General features: G+C 55.4%; 2 protein-coding genes across 9 annotated transcripts; one reads left to right on the top strand and one right to left on the bottom strand.

Annotated features, from left to right (window-relative positions):
• Positions 1-2,371: 2,371 nt before the first annotated feature.
• On the top strand, positions 2,372-7,175 carry Gale (UDP-galactose-4-epimerase). Of its 8 annotated transcripts, none has more exons than XM_052715972.1 (11): positions 2,372-2,497; positions 4,262-4,387; positions 4,482-4,597; positions 5,031-5,144; positions 5,400-5,576; positions 5,835-5,948; positions 6,027-6,093; positions 6,166-6,251; positions 6,348-6,425; positions 6,563-6,677; positions 6,777-7,175. In XM_052715972.1, the coding sequence occupies exons 2-11, from the start codon at positions 4,267-4,269 to the stop codon at positions 6,833-6,835; spliced, it is 1,047 nt and encodes a 348-aa protein (XP_052571932.1). In that variant the 5' UTR covers positions 2,372-2,497; positions 4,262-4,266; the 3' UTR covers positions 6,836-7,175. The 8 variants fall into 8 exon arrangements, with proteins under 8 accessions (XP_052571932.1, XP_052571931.1, XP_052571934.1 ...); XM_052715971.1 differs by having other exon boundaries at positions 5,733-5,948; XM_052715974.1 differs by lacking the exon at positions 6,166-6,251 and having other exon boundaries at positions 5,733-5,948.
• A 50-nt stretch (positions 7,176-7,225) lies between these two features.
• On the bottom strand, positions 7,226-11,796 carry Lypla2 (lysophospholipase 2). The gene is made up of 10 exons (XM_052715975.1): positions 11,443-11,796; positions 9,856-9,961; positions 9,599-9,630; positions 9,430-9,495; positions 8,948-8,995; positions 8,789-8,859; positions 8,594-8,667; positions 8,420-8,521; positions 8,142-8,315; positions 7,226-8,064 (listed from the first exon to the last, which is right to left on the bottom strand). Exons 2-10 carry the CDS (start codon positions 9,931-9,933, stop codon positions 8,014-8,016), a joined length of 696 nt encoding a protein of 231 aa, XP_052571935.1. The 5' UTR covers positions 9,934-9,961; positions 11,443-11,796; the 3' UTR covers positions 7,226-8,013.
• Between the last annotated feature and the right edge of the window lie 1,823 nt (positions 11,797-13,619).

Here is a 13,619-nt window from a genome sequence, read left to right as displayed (position 1 = left end):
GGAGTTGCTTCTGAGGCTGTGTTCCCAGAGCAGTGAGACAGGTTCTTACTGGCCTGGTATTAGCCAGGTAGGCTGGCTAACTGGCCAGTGAGCCCCTAGGAATTCACCTGTCCCTGCTTCCCTAGGATGACAATGTCCAGCTTGACTTTTTATTTTTTAAAGATTTATTTATTGTGTATACAGTGTTCTGCCTGCATGTATGCCTGCACGCCAGAAGAGGGCACCAGATCCCATTGTAGATAGTTGTGAACCATCATGTGGTTGCTGGGAATTGAACTCAGGACCTCTGGAAGAGCATGCTCTTAACCTGAGCCATCTCTCCAGTCCCAGCTTGACTTAAAAAACAAAAACAAGCGGGGGTAGGGGGGTGGGCCACACGGCTTTGAATCCCAGCACTCGGGAGGCAGAGCCAGGCAGATCTCTGTGAGTTCAAGGCCAGCCTGGTCTATAGAGCGAGATATGGGACAGGCACCAAAACTACACAGAGAACCCCCCCCAAAAAAAAACCCCACTTTTTTTTCATATGAGTTCTGGGTACCCAACTCAAACCCTCATAGACTTGCAGACTTCATAAGCCCTACGTTGGTTTTGATACTGCCCTTGAACTCAGCAACTCTGCTTCTGCCTCCAAAGTTCTGGGATTACAAGCAGGAGCCAACATGCCTGGCTTCTTGCTTCTTACTTTTTAAAAATTATTTTTAGGGTTTTGTTGTTGTTACTTGAGACAGGGTTTCTCTGTGTAGCCCTGGCTGTCCTAGAACTCACTCTGTAGACCAGGCTGGCCTTGAGCTCCCAGAGATCCATCTACCTCTGCCTCTCGAATGCTGGAATTAAAGGTAAGTACTGACACCACCACCAGGCTTTTTTAAAAATAATTTTTATTTATTTTTAATTTTATATGCATTGTTATGTTGCTTGCATGTGTGTCTGTGTGAGGGTGTTAGATCCCCTGGAACTGGAGTTACAGTTGTGAGCTGCCATGTGGCTGCTGGGAACTGAAACATGGTTCTCTGGAAGAGCAGCCAAAGCTTTTAACCACTGAATCATCTCTCCAGCCCCTAGGGTTTATTTTTAATTATGTATACACACACACACACACACACAAATATACACACGTGTGTATGGGTATGTGCATATGTAAGTACAAGGACTGAAGAGCCCAGAAGATGTTAGGGATCACCTGGAGCTGTCTGTACAGACATTGTGAGCCATGCAGGCTAAGAACAGAACTTCCGTCCTCAGCAAAAGTAGCACCCGCACCAGCTTTAACTAACCTTCGTGAAACTTTTCCTCCCCACTTTAAAAAAAATTGTGTCTGTGTGGGTGACTCAGGAGCCCCAAGACAGAGTGGCTGTAGATTCCCGGGAGCTGCACTTTTTGCAGATGATTGTGAAGAGTAACAAGTAACTGATTCGCTATCTTCCAGCTCCGCCTCTTTTTTTTTTTAAGTTTTTGGGGTGTGTTTTTTTTGTTTGTTTGTTTTGTTTTGTTTTTTTGTTTTTTGGTTTTTTCGAGACAGGGTTTCTCTGTGTAGTTTTGGTGCCTGTCCTGGATCTCACTCTGTAGACCAGGCTGGCCTCGAACTCACAGAGATCCGCCTGCCTCTGCCTCCCGAGGTTTTGGGGTTCTTTTGAGACAGGTTCTCACTATTCACCCATGGCTGGCCTGGAACCCACTAGGTAGATCACGTTGTCCTAAAACTCACAGAAATCCGCCTGCCTCTGCCTCCTAAGTGCTGGGATTGAAGGCCTGTGCCATCAAGAAAGATATATTTTTATTTATGTTTATGTGAGAGAATGTCAGGTATGTGCAGGAAGCCATGGAGGCCAGAAGCAGGCATGGGATCCCTTGGAATGATAGGGAGTATGTGGGTGCTGGGAAAAGGACTCAGATCCTCTGCAGTAGCAGCAAGTGCTCTTAGCCATCTTCCAGAGGCAAAACTGTGTCTTGAATTGCTTTTAGGGTTTGCAGGTGCAGACACAATTTTAGGTGAGGTTGGGAGGCAGTGGCTCAGTGATGGGCATAGCAATTGCTACTAAGAATTTAAAGGTTCCTTCCCGCTCCAGGGTTTTTTTTTTCCCAAAGTAGACTTGGATCCAGCTCGCAGCCCGACGAAGGGTTTGACATATGGGGGGAAACTCGGAAGCCAGCGGCTCAGAGTAGAGCGGGGCGCGATCATTCGGGGTGCAGCTGCCATGGATGGAGACTAGAAAGGCCACCGTCCTGGCACTGTTTCTCCTCCACAGCCCGGGACTCACCGGATGGCGTCCGCGCCGCGCCCCTCATTTCCGCCCTCGATGGAAACGCACTGCGCAGTCGCCTAAAGCCTGTGCAGGCCTTTTGTCCTTCCAGAGCCGCCGTAGATCAGGTAACCCGGTAGACACGTTTCCTGGAGGGCGTGAAGGGGGTGTGGCCAGACTGGGCTGTCAGCTCTTAAAGGGGCCGCCGCGCTGGTCGCGGGAGGCGGCACCTGGAGCCAGCGCGGGATCCTCAGCAGGTTTGGCTAGCATGAAGGGTTTAGTGGGCTCGGAGGGGCCTGTGGTTGGCGGGGAGCGAAGGAGTTCCAAGAGGGTCTGTCCGTGTTCGAGGCAGGGCCGGATCCCCCCCCAATTCTGCTCGAGTTTCCCGCGGCGGTGGCGGGGGGCCACCCGAGCCCATTCATTCCAGGCCTGGCTCCCTGCTCGCGCTCCCAGCTCAGGACCAAAGTCCGGCGCTAAGCTGGGCCGCGCCTGGGCTCTTGGTGCCCAGCGCCCGTCCTCGCCCCTCCATTGTACAGACTGGGAAAACTGAGGAGGGGACAACTGACAAGGTCACCCGCCCAGGTCTGGAGCAGAGCGGCCTCAGGGCAGCCTTTCTGCCTCCGGGGCCCCGCGGTGACCGCTTCACTGCGTCTGTACGCAGTGCGGGAGCAGCGGGGAGCAGCGGGGAGAAGGCTAGGGGATCCCACCCAGCCCAGTTCTGGCTGCTGTGTGACCTCAGGCAGACTGACTCTGGGCTGACCCTAGTACCAAGTGCTAGTGGAAACAACCTGCCTCCTCTAGATGTGGGGAAAACTCGGTGGGGAGGGGACGCACAAGTGCGGAGCAGCGAGTCTGGCATGCAGTGGGCGCCCAGTCCAGTGAGTTGCAGCGGAGTAACCCCAGCAGCGACTTGAGGCAGCCCGGAGAAAGAGGGCAACAGGCCAGATCTCGAGAATGAAAGGCCTCAGTGTGTGGCTTTCCTTTCTGTCCGCCCAGTAGTTTGCTCAGGGCGGGGATGCACACCTGGCAGTGAGTGCCGGCCAAATCCACGTCGACACCGGCCCACTCCCTGCTGCCCCAAGTTGGGCGGGATCTGTTGCCTCAAGCCAGGAGTGACCCAGCTGTGCCAAAACTGAGCTATTGGCTGCCCCAGGGTGGAGAAGCCCTATCCACTCCAGGGCAGCTGGTACTGCAGCCTCCCAGCCAGGCTCAGCCTCCCTGGCTCAGGACCCCACCCTTGAAGTCATTTACTGTATTTTCTGCTTCCTCCCAATTGACCTTCCGGGGAGGGTTGCTAGAGAACTAGACATTAGTCACCAAACCCAGGAACCTTTCACTCCTGGGAGAAGGCCTGAGTTGATAGAGACAAACCCCTGTTTCAAATTCTAGCATCCCAATCCTGAAGCGGTGTTCTCTTCTGCCCAGGACTGCCCATTTTCCAGACAAGGAGGCAGGAAGGTTGGGTTCTCAAAAATCCCATCTTCCCACCCCTATATCAGTGGGAACTAGACAATATGGTGTGCCTGACTCTTACATATACAGGTGGCAGACCTTTTTTTTTTGTTTGTTTGTTTTTTTGTTTTTGTTTTTTGTTTTTCGAGACAGGGTTTCTCTGTGTAGCTTTGCGCCTCTCCTGGAACTCACGTGGTAGTCCAGGCTGGCCTCGAACTCACAGAGATCCGCCTGGCTCTGCCTCCCAAGTGCTGGGATTAAAGGCGTGTGCCACCACTGCCCGGCTCAGGTGGCAGACCTTTAAATCACCTCACTGGGCCCTCCTAATACATGGTATGTGTACAGTCACAGAGGTGGAAGCTATGGCCTACAGAGGGTAGGAATGCTTCAGCCCCTATAGCCAGAAAGTGATAGTTATCCAGTCAGACCCAGGGCTGACCCTGGAGCCCCTCCTTAAACTAGGGCCCACAACTGCAGCCTCCGAGATGAGGTTAAGGGACCAGCATCCCTGAGGGAGGCCCTGAGCAGACACCTTTAGCCACCTCTGAAACTCTGTGTCCTCTAACCAGGCACCATGGCAGAGAAGGTGCTGGTCACAGGTGGGGCTGGCTACATCGGCAGCCACACAGTACTGGAGCTGCTGGAGGCTGGCTACTCACCCGTGGTCATCGACAACTTCCATAATGCCATTCGTGGTGAGTGAGCTGGATGGGAAGCAGTGAGTGGTTTCTGGAGGGGTTTTATCCAGGACTCCATCTTCTAATGCTGATAGCCCCACTGCCCCACCAGGAGGGGACTCCATGCCCGAGAGCCTGCGGCGGGTCCAGGAACTGACAGGCCGCTCTGTGGAGTTTGAGGAGATGGACATCTTGGACCAGGCAGCCCTACAGCAACTCTTTAAGAAGGTGGGTGTGGGGGCTGGAGAGATGGCTCAGAGGTTAAGAGCACTGGCTGATCTTCCAGAGGTCCTGAGTTCAATTCCAGCACCCACATGGTAGCTCACAGCCATCTATAGTGGAATCTGATGCCCCCTTCTGGCATGAAGGTATGCATGCAGAACACTCATACATAAAATATAAATAAAGTAAAATAAAAAGAAGGTGGGTGCTAGCTGGATATGGTGGAACATGCCTTTAAACCCAGCACTTGGGAGGCAAAGGCAGGCGGATCATTTGTGAGTTTGGGGCCAGCCTGGTCTACATCACAAGTTCCAGGGTAGCCAGGGCTACATAGAGAGACCTTGTCTCAAAACAAAGAAGGTGGGTGCTGCTTGGCAGGTAGGAGGAGCCAAGTTCTGAGGCTGCAGAGCCGCCTCTGACCGGTGCTTTACCCATGCAGCACAGCTTTAAGGCCGTCATCCACTTTGCTGGGCTGAAGGCCGTGGGCGAGTCAGTGCAGAAGCCTCTGGATTATTACAGAGTTAACCTAACAGGGACCATCCAGCTCTTGGAGGTAAGAGGAATGGGACACAGACCCCAGCTGGGCCCCAGGCGCTCTGGCAGGCCAGCCACAGAATGGGCCTGTGTGGGAGAACCAGACACGACCCAAGCTGTATTATCTTGGACACATGCCTCTCTTTACCTCCCAGCCTGTTTCCCTCTCTGTAACTGATCGTGCCCATCGCCTCAGGCCCGCCCTCCTAGGGTGGAGTAACAAGTGGGACTAATTCGTGAGGTACAGGCCACTGACCCTCCCCTCCACGGCCAGATCATGAGGGCCCACGGGGTGAAGAATCTGGTGTTCAGCAGCTCAGCCACCGTGTACGGGAACCCCCAGTACCTGCCTCTGGACGAGGCCCACCCCACTGGGGGCTGTACCAACCCCTATGGAAAGTCCAAGTTCTTCATCGAGGAGATGATCCGGGACCTGTGCCGGGCGGACACGGTGAGGACCTCTTGCCCCAGATTTCACCCCATCCGCTTTGAGCCCAGGATTGGGACCCTGGGCACTCTTAGCAGAAGGAGACAGAGGCTCAGTGGCAATATCCTGCTTAAGGGCACAGCAAATGGCACGCAAGTGCCATCCCTCGCTCATTCATAGAGAGCACGGGACGGACATGGGCGAGGTAGACGGCTGTGGATTGAGTGGGACTCCCGGCGGCGGCGTGCGCCCCGGCCCCATTGTCTGACCCGCACCACACAGGCCTGGAACGCGGTGCTGCTTCGGTACTTCAACCCCACGGGCGCCCATGCCTCCGGCCGCATTGGCGAGGATCCCCAGGGCATCCCCAACAACCTCATGCCCTATGTCTCCCAGGTAGGGGGATAGTCCTAGGGTGCCTGGAGTACCACTGGTACCAGGCTCTTGAGGAAGCTGACCTGACCTCTGCCGTAGGTGGCAATTGGGCGACGAGAGGCCCTGAATGTCTTTGGTGACGACTATGCTACGGAGGATGGGACAGGTGAGCCTAAGAGTCAGAGAAAGGAGGGGGACCGAGGGGGACCAACTTCCCATCTAACCACTTCCTCTACAGGGGTAAGGGATTACATTCATGTGGTGGATCTGGCCAAGGGCCACATAGCAGCCTTGAAGAAGCTGAAGGAGCAATGTGGTTGCCGGGTAGGAAGCCAGGGAGGGAAAGGGTTGGAATCCGGGGCAAATGTGCCATGGGGGGTGGACAAGCCATCCCTTTCAACATCCTGTACTCCCGGGCAGACCTACAACCTGGGCACAGGGACAGGCTACTCCGTCCTGCAGATGGTCCAAGCCATGGAGAAGGCTTCAGGGAAGAAGGTAGGCCCGCCATGCAGTAGGCAGCCCAGCATGCCCTTCTCCAGCCATCTGGAACTTCAGTGCCTGTGACACAGCCCTTGCTTGCGGTTCCTAAGGCCCAGGGCCTGCTCAGCTGGTACCCACTATCTCCCTTACAGATCCCCTACAAGGTGGTGGCCCGGCGGGAAGGGGACGTGGCAGCCTGTTACGCCAACCCCAGCCTGGCCCATGAGGAGCTGGGCTGGACAGCAGCCTTGGGGCTGGACAGGATGTGTGAGTGTCTGCCTAAGCTGGAAGAGAGATGAACTGTCTATAGGGGAACTCCGCTCTGGGCTGTCCTCAGGCAAGCTCTGACCACCCATGTCTGCACAGGTGAAGATCTATGGCGCTGGCAGAGGCAGAACCCTTCAGGCTTTGGAGCACAGGCCTGAGGACCTCCTTACCATGGACCAGAAAAGGAAGAGGAGCAGCTGCCTGCTCTCCAGCCTCCACAGGACCCTGTACCCTCATGCTCTGGGGCCAAGCTGAGGCCACCCTACCTCAAATGCCAGCTGCCTGTTCAGCCCTCCAGGCAGGAAACTCTGTCTGGCTCCACTAACCAGGAAGAAGCTGGGTCTTTCCTGCTATCTCCCCCAGGGTCCAGGAGCTCATGGGACCCCTAGAGCCTGTGAGGGCCAGGGGGTCTGGGACCATAGCCTCCCCCAGGCACAACTTACACTGCTGTGATTGAGCTTCCCAAAGTATTTAAAATAAAAATGTTTTCTTATCCTGGGGCATTCTCACAGATGGCCACTCTGCACTACATCAGGCAGGCCTGAGAGTTGAGGAAGCAATCTCTTTAATTTTATCGGAATCCAGGACAAAACAAGAAAAACACCCAAAACCACATGGAGACAGAAGACAAGACACAACCCCCCCACACACCCCCCTGCCCTAGAGTGGGGACATAGTGAGGGTGAGATGGCAGGGGGCAGGAGGCCCTTGAACCTCAATCCAGCCCTGCAGGCTCCAGGCCTGCAGGGAAGGGCCATGGGGAGGCAGGGCCCAGCCCCCCTGGTGGCGGGGCTGAGGGGAGGCCCTGAGGGACTCTACCTCCTCGCTGGCTTGCCTGCCCAGGAGCAGGCAGCCCACAGTAGCAAGGGCCCCGGGCCATGGACACATTCGTGACAGAAGCAGCTGCAGTGAGGCAGGAGAGACGCGATTATCCAGGCAGAATCGTTGGGGTGGGGGGCCCATGAGGGCCCCACGGGCCAAACCCTGAGGTCGCAGGAGGGGGCCCAAAGCGGGGCTAGTGAGTGAGGTCCTGAGTGAGTGGGTCAGCAGCTGGGCCCCTTTCTCCCACTGCCACAGCCCCTCCAATACTGCTGCTGGGGCCCGCCTCTGGGGAAGTGGGTAAGAAAGCAGCCCACCCCTGCTGCTGACTTCCAGATGGCCGAGGCCAGCAGGAAGGCCTGGCCAGCCTCAGCCACCTGCCCCAGAGGCCAGTGGGAAGAGGACAGGGTGGGAAGAGAAGGGACAGGGGTTCGACCGGCTCAGATCCAAGATGGTGCGGTGATTGTTTGCGGGGTCCCTCGTGAGCTGGGGGACCGCGATGGGAGCCAGCAACTAGTTAGACTGGAGGCAGAAGCTTCTCCAGAAATTCCTTTACAGCTGCCATCTCCTGGGATAAGGGGAGACTGTGAGCTTCCTCGCTGCAGGGAGGAGGGAGAGCATAGGAGTAGGGCCATCCCCACTAACCTGAGGACAGGAGCTGTGCATGACACCTGGGTAGGTCTTGAACTGGACCCTGGCAGGTGTGACAACAGACCGGAGCTTCTCAGCTGTCAGGGCCCCAAACCGAACGGGTACCATGGGATCCAGCTCCCCATGGCACTGAAGGATGGCCAGGTCCTTGGCACTGCCATTGGCTGCCTGTGGGCCAGAAAGAATTTCCAAGGCAAGACCAGTGCCACAGGCAGCGCAGTGCCCAAGCCCCAGGGTCCCTCAGGAGAGGAGAGGCTTACAGGGATCCTCACCTGGGGGAAGTTCCGATGCAGAGGCAGCCAACAGCTCAATGCCACGATGCCAGCCAGAGGGTGGGGGCAGGTAAGAGCTGTATAGAGGGACAGGGCCCCGCCCTGGGGAGAGGAGAAGGAAAGTCAGGAGAGAACAGCTCAGACACCCAGCCCCTCCCCTCACACCCTCCTCACCTGCGAAAAGCCACCCAGGACGATTCGATTGGCAGGGATTCCATTCTTCATCTCATGTTCAATCAAAGCCTTGACTGGGGGTGGGGGAAGGGTATGACTGGGTGGAGGAAACTGCTGGAGGCTTGAAGGGAGCAAGTGGGCACTGCCCAGTGCTTTGGGAAGGGGGAGGTGGGGAGGGAGCGGCTGGGGGCTTACTGTTCTCTGCCGCCTTCTTGATACCAACTTCATCCTCTGGGGCGTCTGGACTCAGCCCCATCAGGTCAAACCTGGGCAGGCAGAGGCAGCAGTTTTTGGAACACCTGGCCAGCCCCTGTAGCTCCCTCAGTTCCCGTCTCTTTCCTGTCCCAAACTCACCAGGAAGGCATCACCATCTTCATGTTGAGCGTCACAGGGATCCTGGGCCTGTGGAGGGGTGGCCAGGTCTCAGGAGGGCTAAAGCATCAGTAGAGAGCCTGGGAATGGGCAGAACTGCCCTTGGGGGCCCCTCCCAGCAGGCAGGGCCTGTGTTTCAAGTGTTGCCAGGCAACCTGCCACGTGGGGCTGGAGGCTGGGGTTGGGGCATCAGCGGGGAGGATGGAGAAGCAGAGACTAACACCCGGTGATGGGGTCCAGCTCAGAGGGTGAGTACTCGGGAAAGGCTCTTTTCAGGAGGTCTTGGGTCTAGGAAGCCTTGGGGGTGAAGGCAGGAACCGGAGCCCATTCCTAGGGCCCTAGGGAGGTAAGACTGGACAAGGCCTGACTGCTTTAAGCCCAAGCCCCAGGAGGCAGCTGATGAAAAGAGCAGGCCTAGGACTAGAGGACCCCCGCCAGCCCCTCTCTAGCTGGGTGACACTCACGCATGGGGACAGATGTACTTGACATGAGGAAGCCGGATGGTGGAGAGGGCGTCAGCCCAGCTGTGCCTGTGGGAGGGAAGAAGAGGCACCGGTATAGGAAGGATTGAGAGGGACAATGGCCCTCCATCCCCACCTGATAAAGGAGCACCTCACCCCTCAGCTCACTCACCCTGTGTCTCCAAGTCCATGTAAAAATATAACCTAGGAAAAAGGCAAAAATGGGAATGGGAAGGACCCCTTTAGATCTTCCAACTCCAGCTCACCCCTCCCCCAGGCCCTAGACCTGGGGGAGTCAAGGTGGGAGTCAACAGATTATTAACCCCCTCCTAGCTTCAGGCTAGTCCCTTCTCATACTGCCACCTCCATGTTTCCCACACTGCCTACATCCAGTTACCACCCCACAAGTCTGGCCCAGGGGTCCCTTACCGCGGCCGTTTCCCGCTCAGCTCCAGACACGGTGGCAGCGTCGGTGAGCAGGGGCACAGACATGGTGTTACCACACATACACTGCAGGACTCCCTGCAGGCTGGGCCTGTGCAAGGGAAGGCGGTAGGTCAAGAGCAAAGCCAGGCCAGAGAAACCTGGCTTAAGAAGTCCACCCAGGCCATCAGCTCTACACATCACCAGGGTTTGATTCTGAGCTGAGAGAAAACACAGGCAAAGAGAAGTCTGGGGCAGAGGGACAGAGAGTTGGCCCTTGCCAGGGGGTGGGAGCACATGCCTTTAATCCCCGCACTCGGGAGGCAGAGGCAGGCGAATCTCTGAGTTCGAGGTCAGCCTGGTCTACAGAGTGAGTTCCAGGACAGCCAGGGCTACACAGAGATACCCTGTCATGAAAAACCAAAAAAGAAAGTTGGTCCCATCCCAAAGTTGAGAAGCAGAGGCAGCCATCCTCATGGTCTAGAACTCACATCCCTGGTTCTGACGCAACCCCAGAGCCTAAGTGTGGTACAGATGGGCTGGCACGGGGGTTGAAAATGGGGGACAAGGAAAGGCAGGGTGTTTCCTGCAGCCTTCCCCCAGCAGTATCTGAGTGTTAACTATATCCTCCCAAGGTCCCAGGTATCCCTTTCCTGGAACCCCTGGAGCCCCTCTTCCCTGAGTCCTGGTCCTAGAGAGATGAAGGAAAGAAAAATGTCAAGGGAACAGACTTTCAGTCCTACCCACCTCCCCACCTTCCCTCTCTTCCCCTCTCTTCCCCTCCAGCCCCTATCCAGTCTTCACAGCAGTTTCTGGCTCAGTAAAAAATTCCTAGGGCCTCTGGAAGCCCCCCATGTCCCAGAAAGCCTAACAACTCCCTTCTGACATCTTCCACCACAAATTGGTGCTCCAAGCCTTCCCACCTCCACGGGGCTACCTGCTGTTGCTGCTGCCACTGAATCCAAATGGGTCTCCAAATGAACAGGTGTTGGGACTCCCAACACAAAAGAATATCAGGCTGCCTGGCCCCTCCCATCCTTAGCATCCTCCAAACTCCGGAAGCTTCCGCTACCTGCCTCTTAAGTGTCTTCTAAAGGGCGCCCCGCCCTCCTGCAGGCTCCCACCTTCCAGCTCTGACCCCAACTGCCCCTCCACAAGGTAGGAAGATCACACAGCATCTTTCCACACCGCTGACCCTGAGGTTCCTCTTCCCCGAGGGAATGCACCTGCCGCTCTAAGCTAGGATCCCCTTCCTCCTCGGCTCTGGGGACACCCACCTCCACCCGGCTCCCACTCTCCAAAGGATGACCTGGTGTCTCCCATTCTCCACAGTGGGAACTTGGACCCAGGGTCATCACATCCCGACAGTGGCATTTGCTGCCCTGCCCCTGAGTTCGCACCCGCCCACAAAGGGGCACTGACCGGGGGAGCCTCCGCCCCACAATGGGGTCTCCCACTCCCCAGCGCGCAGCCGCTCGCCCGCCACGCGCGCAGCCCCTGGCCCCGCCGTCCCAGGACTGGACAGCGCCCTCCGGCCGCTCCCCGCCGCCGCCCCGGGACCCTCGCAGCCTCTCCGCACGCCCGGCTGGGTACCTCACTCCCAGGGGCTTCCGAGACCGTTCGGGCGATTCTCCCCTTTCTCCCGCACAGACACACACTCTTCCCCCTCGGCCGCCCCCGCCGGAACTTCCGTTCGAGTCCCGGGAACCCAGCCATCGCGCTGCCGGAAGTAGCCTGGCCAGCAGTACGGAACCCGGAAGCAGGTCCGGGTTTCCCGGCTAGAAGCTGCCATGTTGCCCACAGTGGGACCACTCCCTGTGATGCGTTGCTGCCACCTGCAGCGTCTGGACATGACATAGGATTTCCAGATGCCTGCCAGCCAAGCCCTTCTAGCCGACTTGCGTCCTGGCGGAGAGGCATTCCACTTCCCATCCCCATAGGGCAGGGCACACTTCCAGGTGTGGTCTTGGGTATTAACCACTGGTTTTATTAAGATACATTTTACTGCTTATGTCTCCAGCGCACAGTATTGTATACATATATAGTAAAATGGTTACTATAGTGGAACACTTCAACATCTCAGAGACTGGCTTCCTTCACAAAACTTGTGAATGCTTTTTAACTACACACCTCGTACACTTTAGATCTGTCTTCTTGTTCATCTTTCTTCTTGCTCATCCTCCATATTGGTTTTCAAGCCCTATTTCAGTTTCATAGGGTCATGGATGCAGTCATGCACCCTGACCTGAAAAGACCTGAGATCACACAGTACTCCAACGCTTATCTTTACAGACGAAGAAACTAAGGCTTGGAGAAAGGAAGTAAATAAATAGCAACCTCAAGATTACACTGTAATCTGCCTTTCCTGACCGGCTTCCTCAACTATAAAATGATAATAACCACCTGCTATTTCATAACTTTGCTGTTAAGCTCCAATGAGGCCATGTAAACTTGCTTTGAACACTGTAAAATCACAGTGTGAAGCCTTAATCACTTGAAGGACCCTGGGAAAGTATGTAGGCTGTATCAGGATACTCAACAGCACTGGCAGTGTCGGCTCGACACTGTCCTTGTCAAGTGATGCCTTGAAGGTTGCACAAAATGCCACCAGCTGCGAGCTGAGAACAAAAGGGTTCATCTGATCACCACTGAGTCACACGCGTGAAGTGGAAATTGGGCTTGGAGTCCAGGCTGAGAGACAAGCTGAACAAGGACTGAATCCAAGAGAGAACCAGTAGGGATCTGCAAACAGGAAATGAGTCACAGGGGTCCCTCAGCAACTGAGGACTCTTTCTCCTAGTTTAACCTACACTAATTTTTTTTCTGTGAACCCAAATCAATACAAGCTTGGAACCTCAACAAAGCACTTCCCCTCCAGGCCAAGCAGCGGCTTGTTCTTGTATTTAAGGCAACACAGGTCATGGAGATGGAGCTTGGAATACTAGGATCAAGGGACCACAGCAAGCCAAAGACCTGGAGGTGGGTGTCACAAAAGGAAGGGGTAAAGAGAAGAAAACAGCCAGGTGGTGGTGACACACCTGTAATCCCAGCACTCGGGAGGCAGAGCCAGGCAGAGCTCTGTGAGTTCAAGGCCAGCCTGGTCTACAGAGAGAGATTCAGGACGGCCAGAGCTATTACATAGAGAAACCCTAAGTAGAAGAAAGCAATACAATAAGCCAGCTCCCCTGACTGCAGAATCCTGCTGGGTTGGTTTATGGATGAAATGCAGGTCCGGTAGATTCATCACGTGGGCATTTTGGCAAGTGATGCTTCAAACCTACAGGTCCAGTTTCAGGAGCTACATGTGAGCACATATTAGTGGAACCAATGGGCTAGTGTTTAGAGGTGTTGGGTGTTTTGTATGACGTGTATACTTATTTTGTTCACATCAGAGAACATGTTCAGCCATCAGCTCTCAGAACTTGCTATGTAAACCAGACTGGCCTTAAACTCACCGAGATGTGCCTGCCTCTGCTTCCCAAGGACTGGGACTAAAGGCGGGGGCCACTATGCCCAGCAAGCCTCATTTTTGAGGCAGTCTGCTTTGCTGCTGTATTGTCTACTCCAGTCAAGCTAGCCTGAGCACTTCCTGGGGAATCTCCTGTTTCTGCCCATCTCACTGGGATTACAGACATGAGCCACAGCCTCTGGCTTCTCAGTTGGGTTCTGGGGATCCCAACTAAGGTTTTCAGACTTGACCAGCAAACACTTGGACCCACTGAGCCATCTGCATGGCCCTGTTTTGAGGTTTTTAACTTTACATTTCCCCT

Source organism: Peromyscus californicus, unplaced genomic scaffold (genome assembly GCF_007827085.1).
Source record: "Peromyscus californicus insignis strain IS unplaced genomic scaffold, ASM782708v3 Scaffold_5__1_contigs__length_169319896, whole genome shotgun sequence".
Taxonomy (NCBI): Eukaryota; Metazoa; Chordata; class Mammalia; order Rodentia; family Cricetidae; genus Peromyscus; species Peromyscus californicus.
The sequence above is the reverse complement of the archived record's forward strand: the minus strand, read 5'-3'. Positions and strand labels throughout refer to the sequence as shown.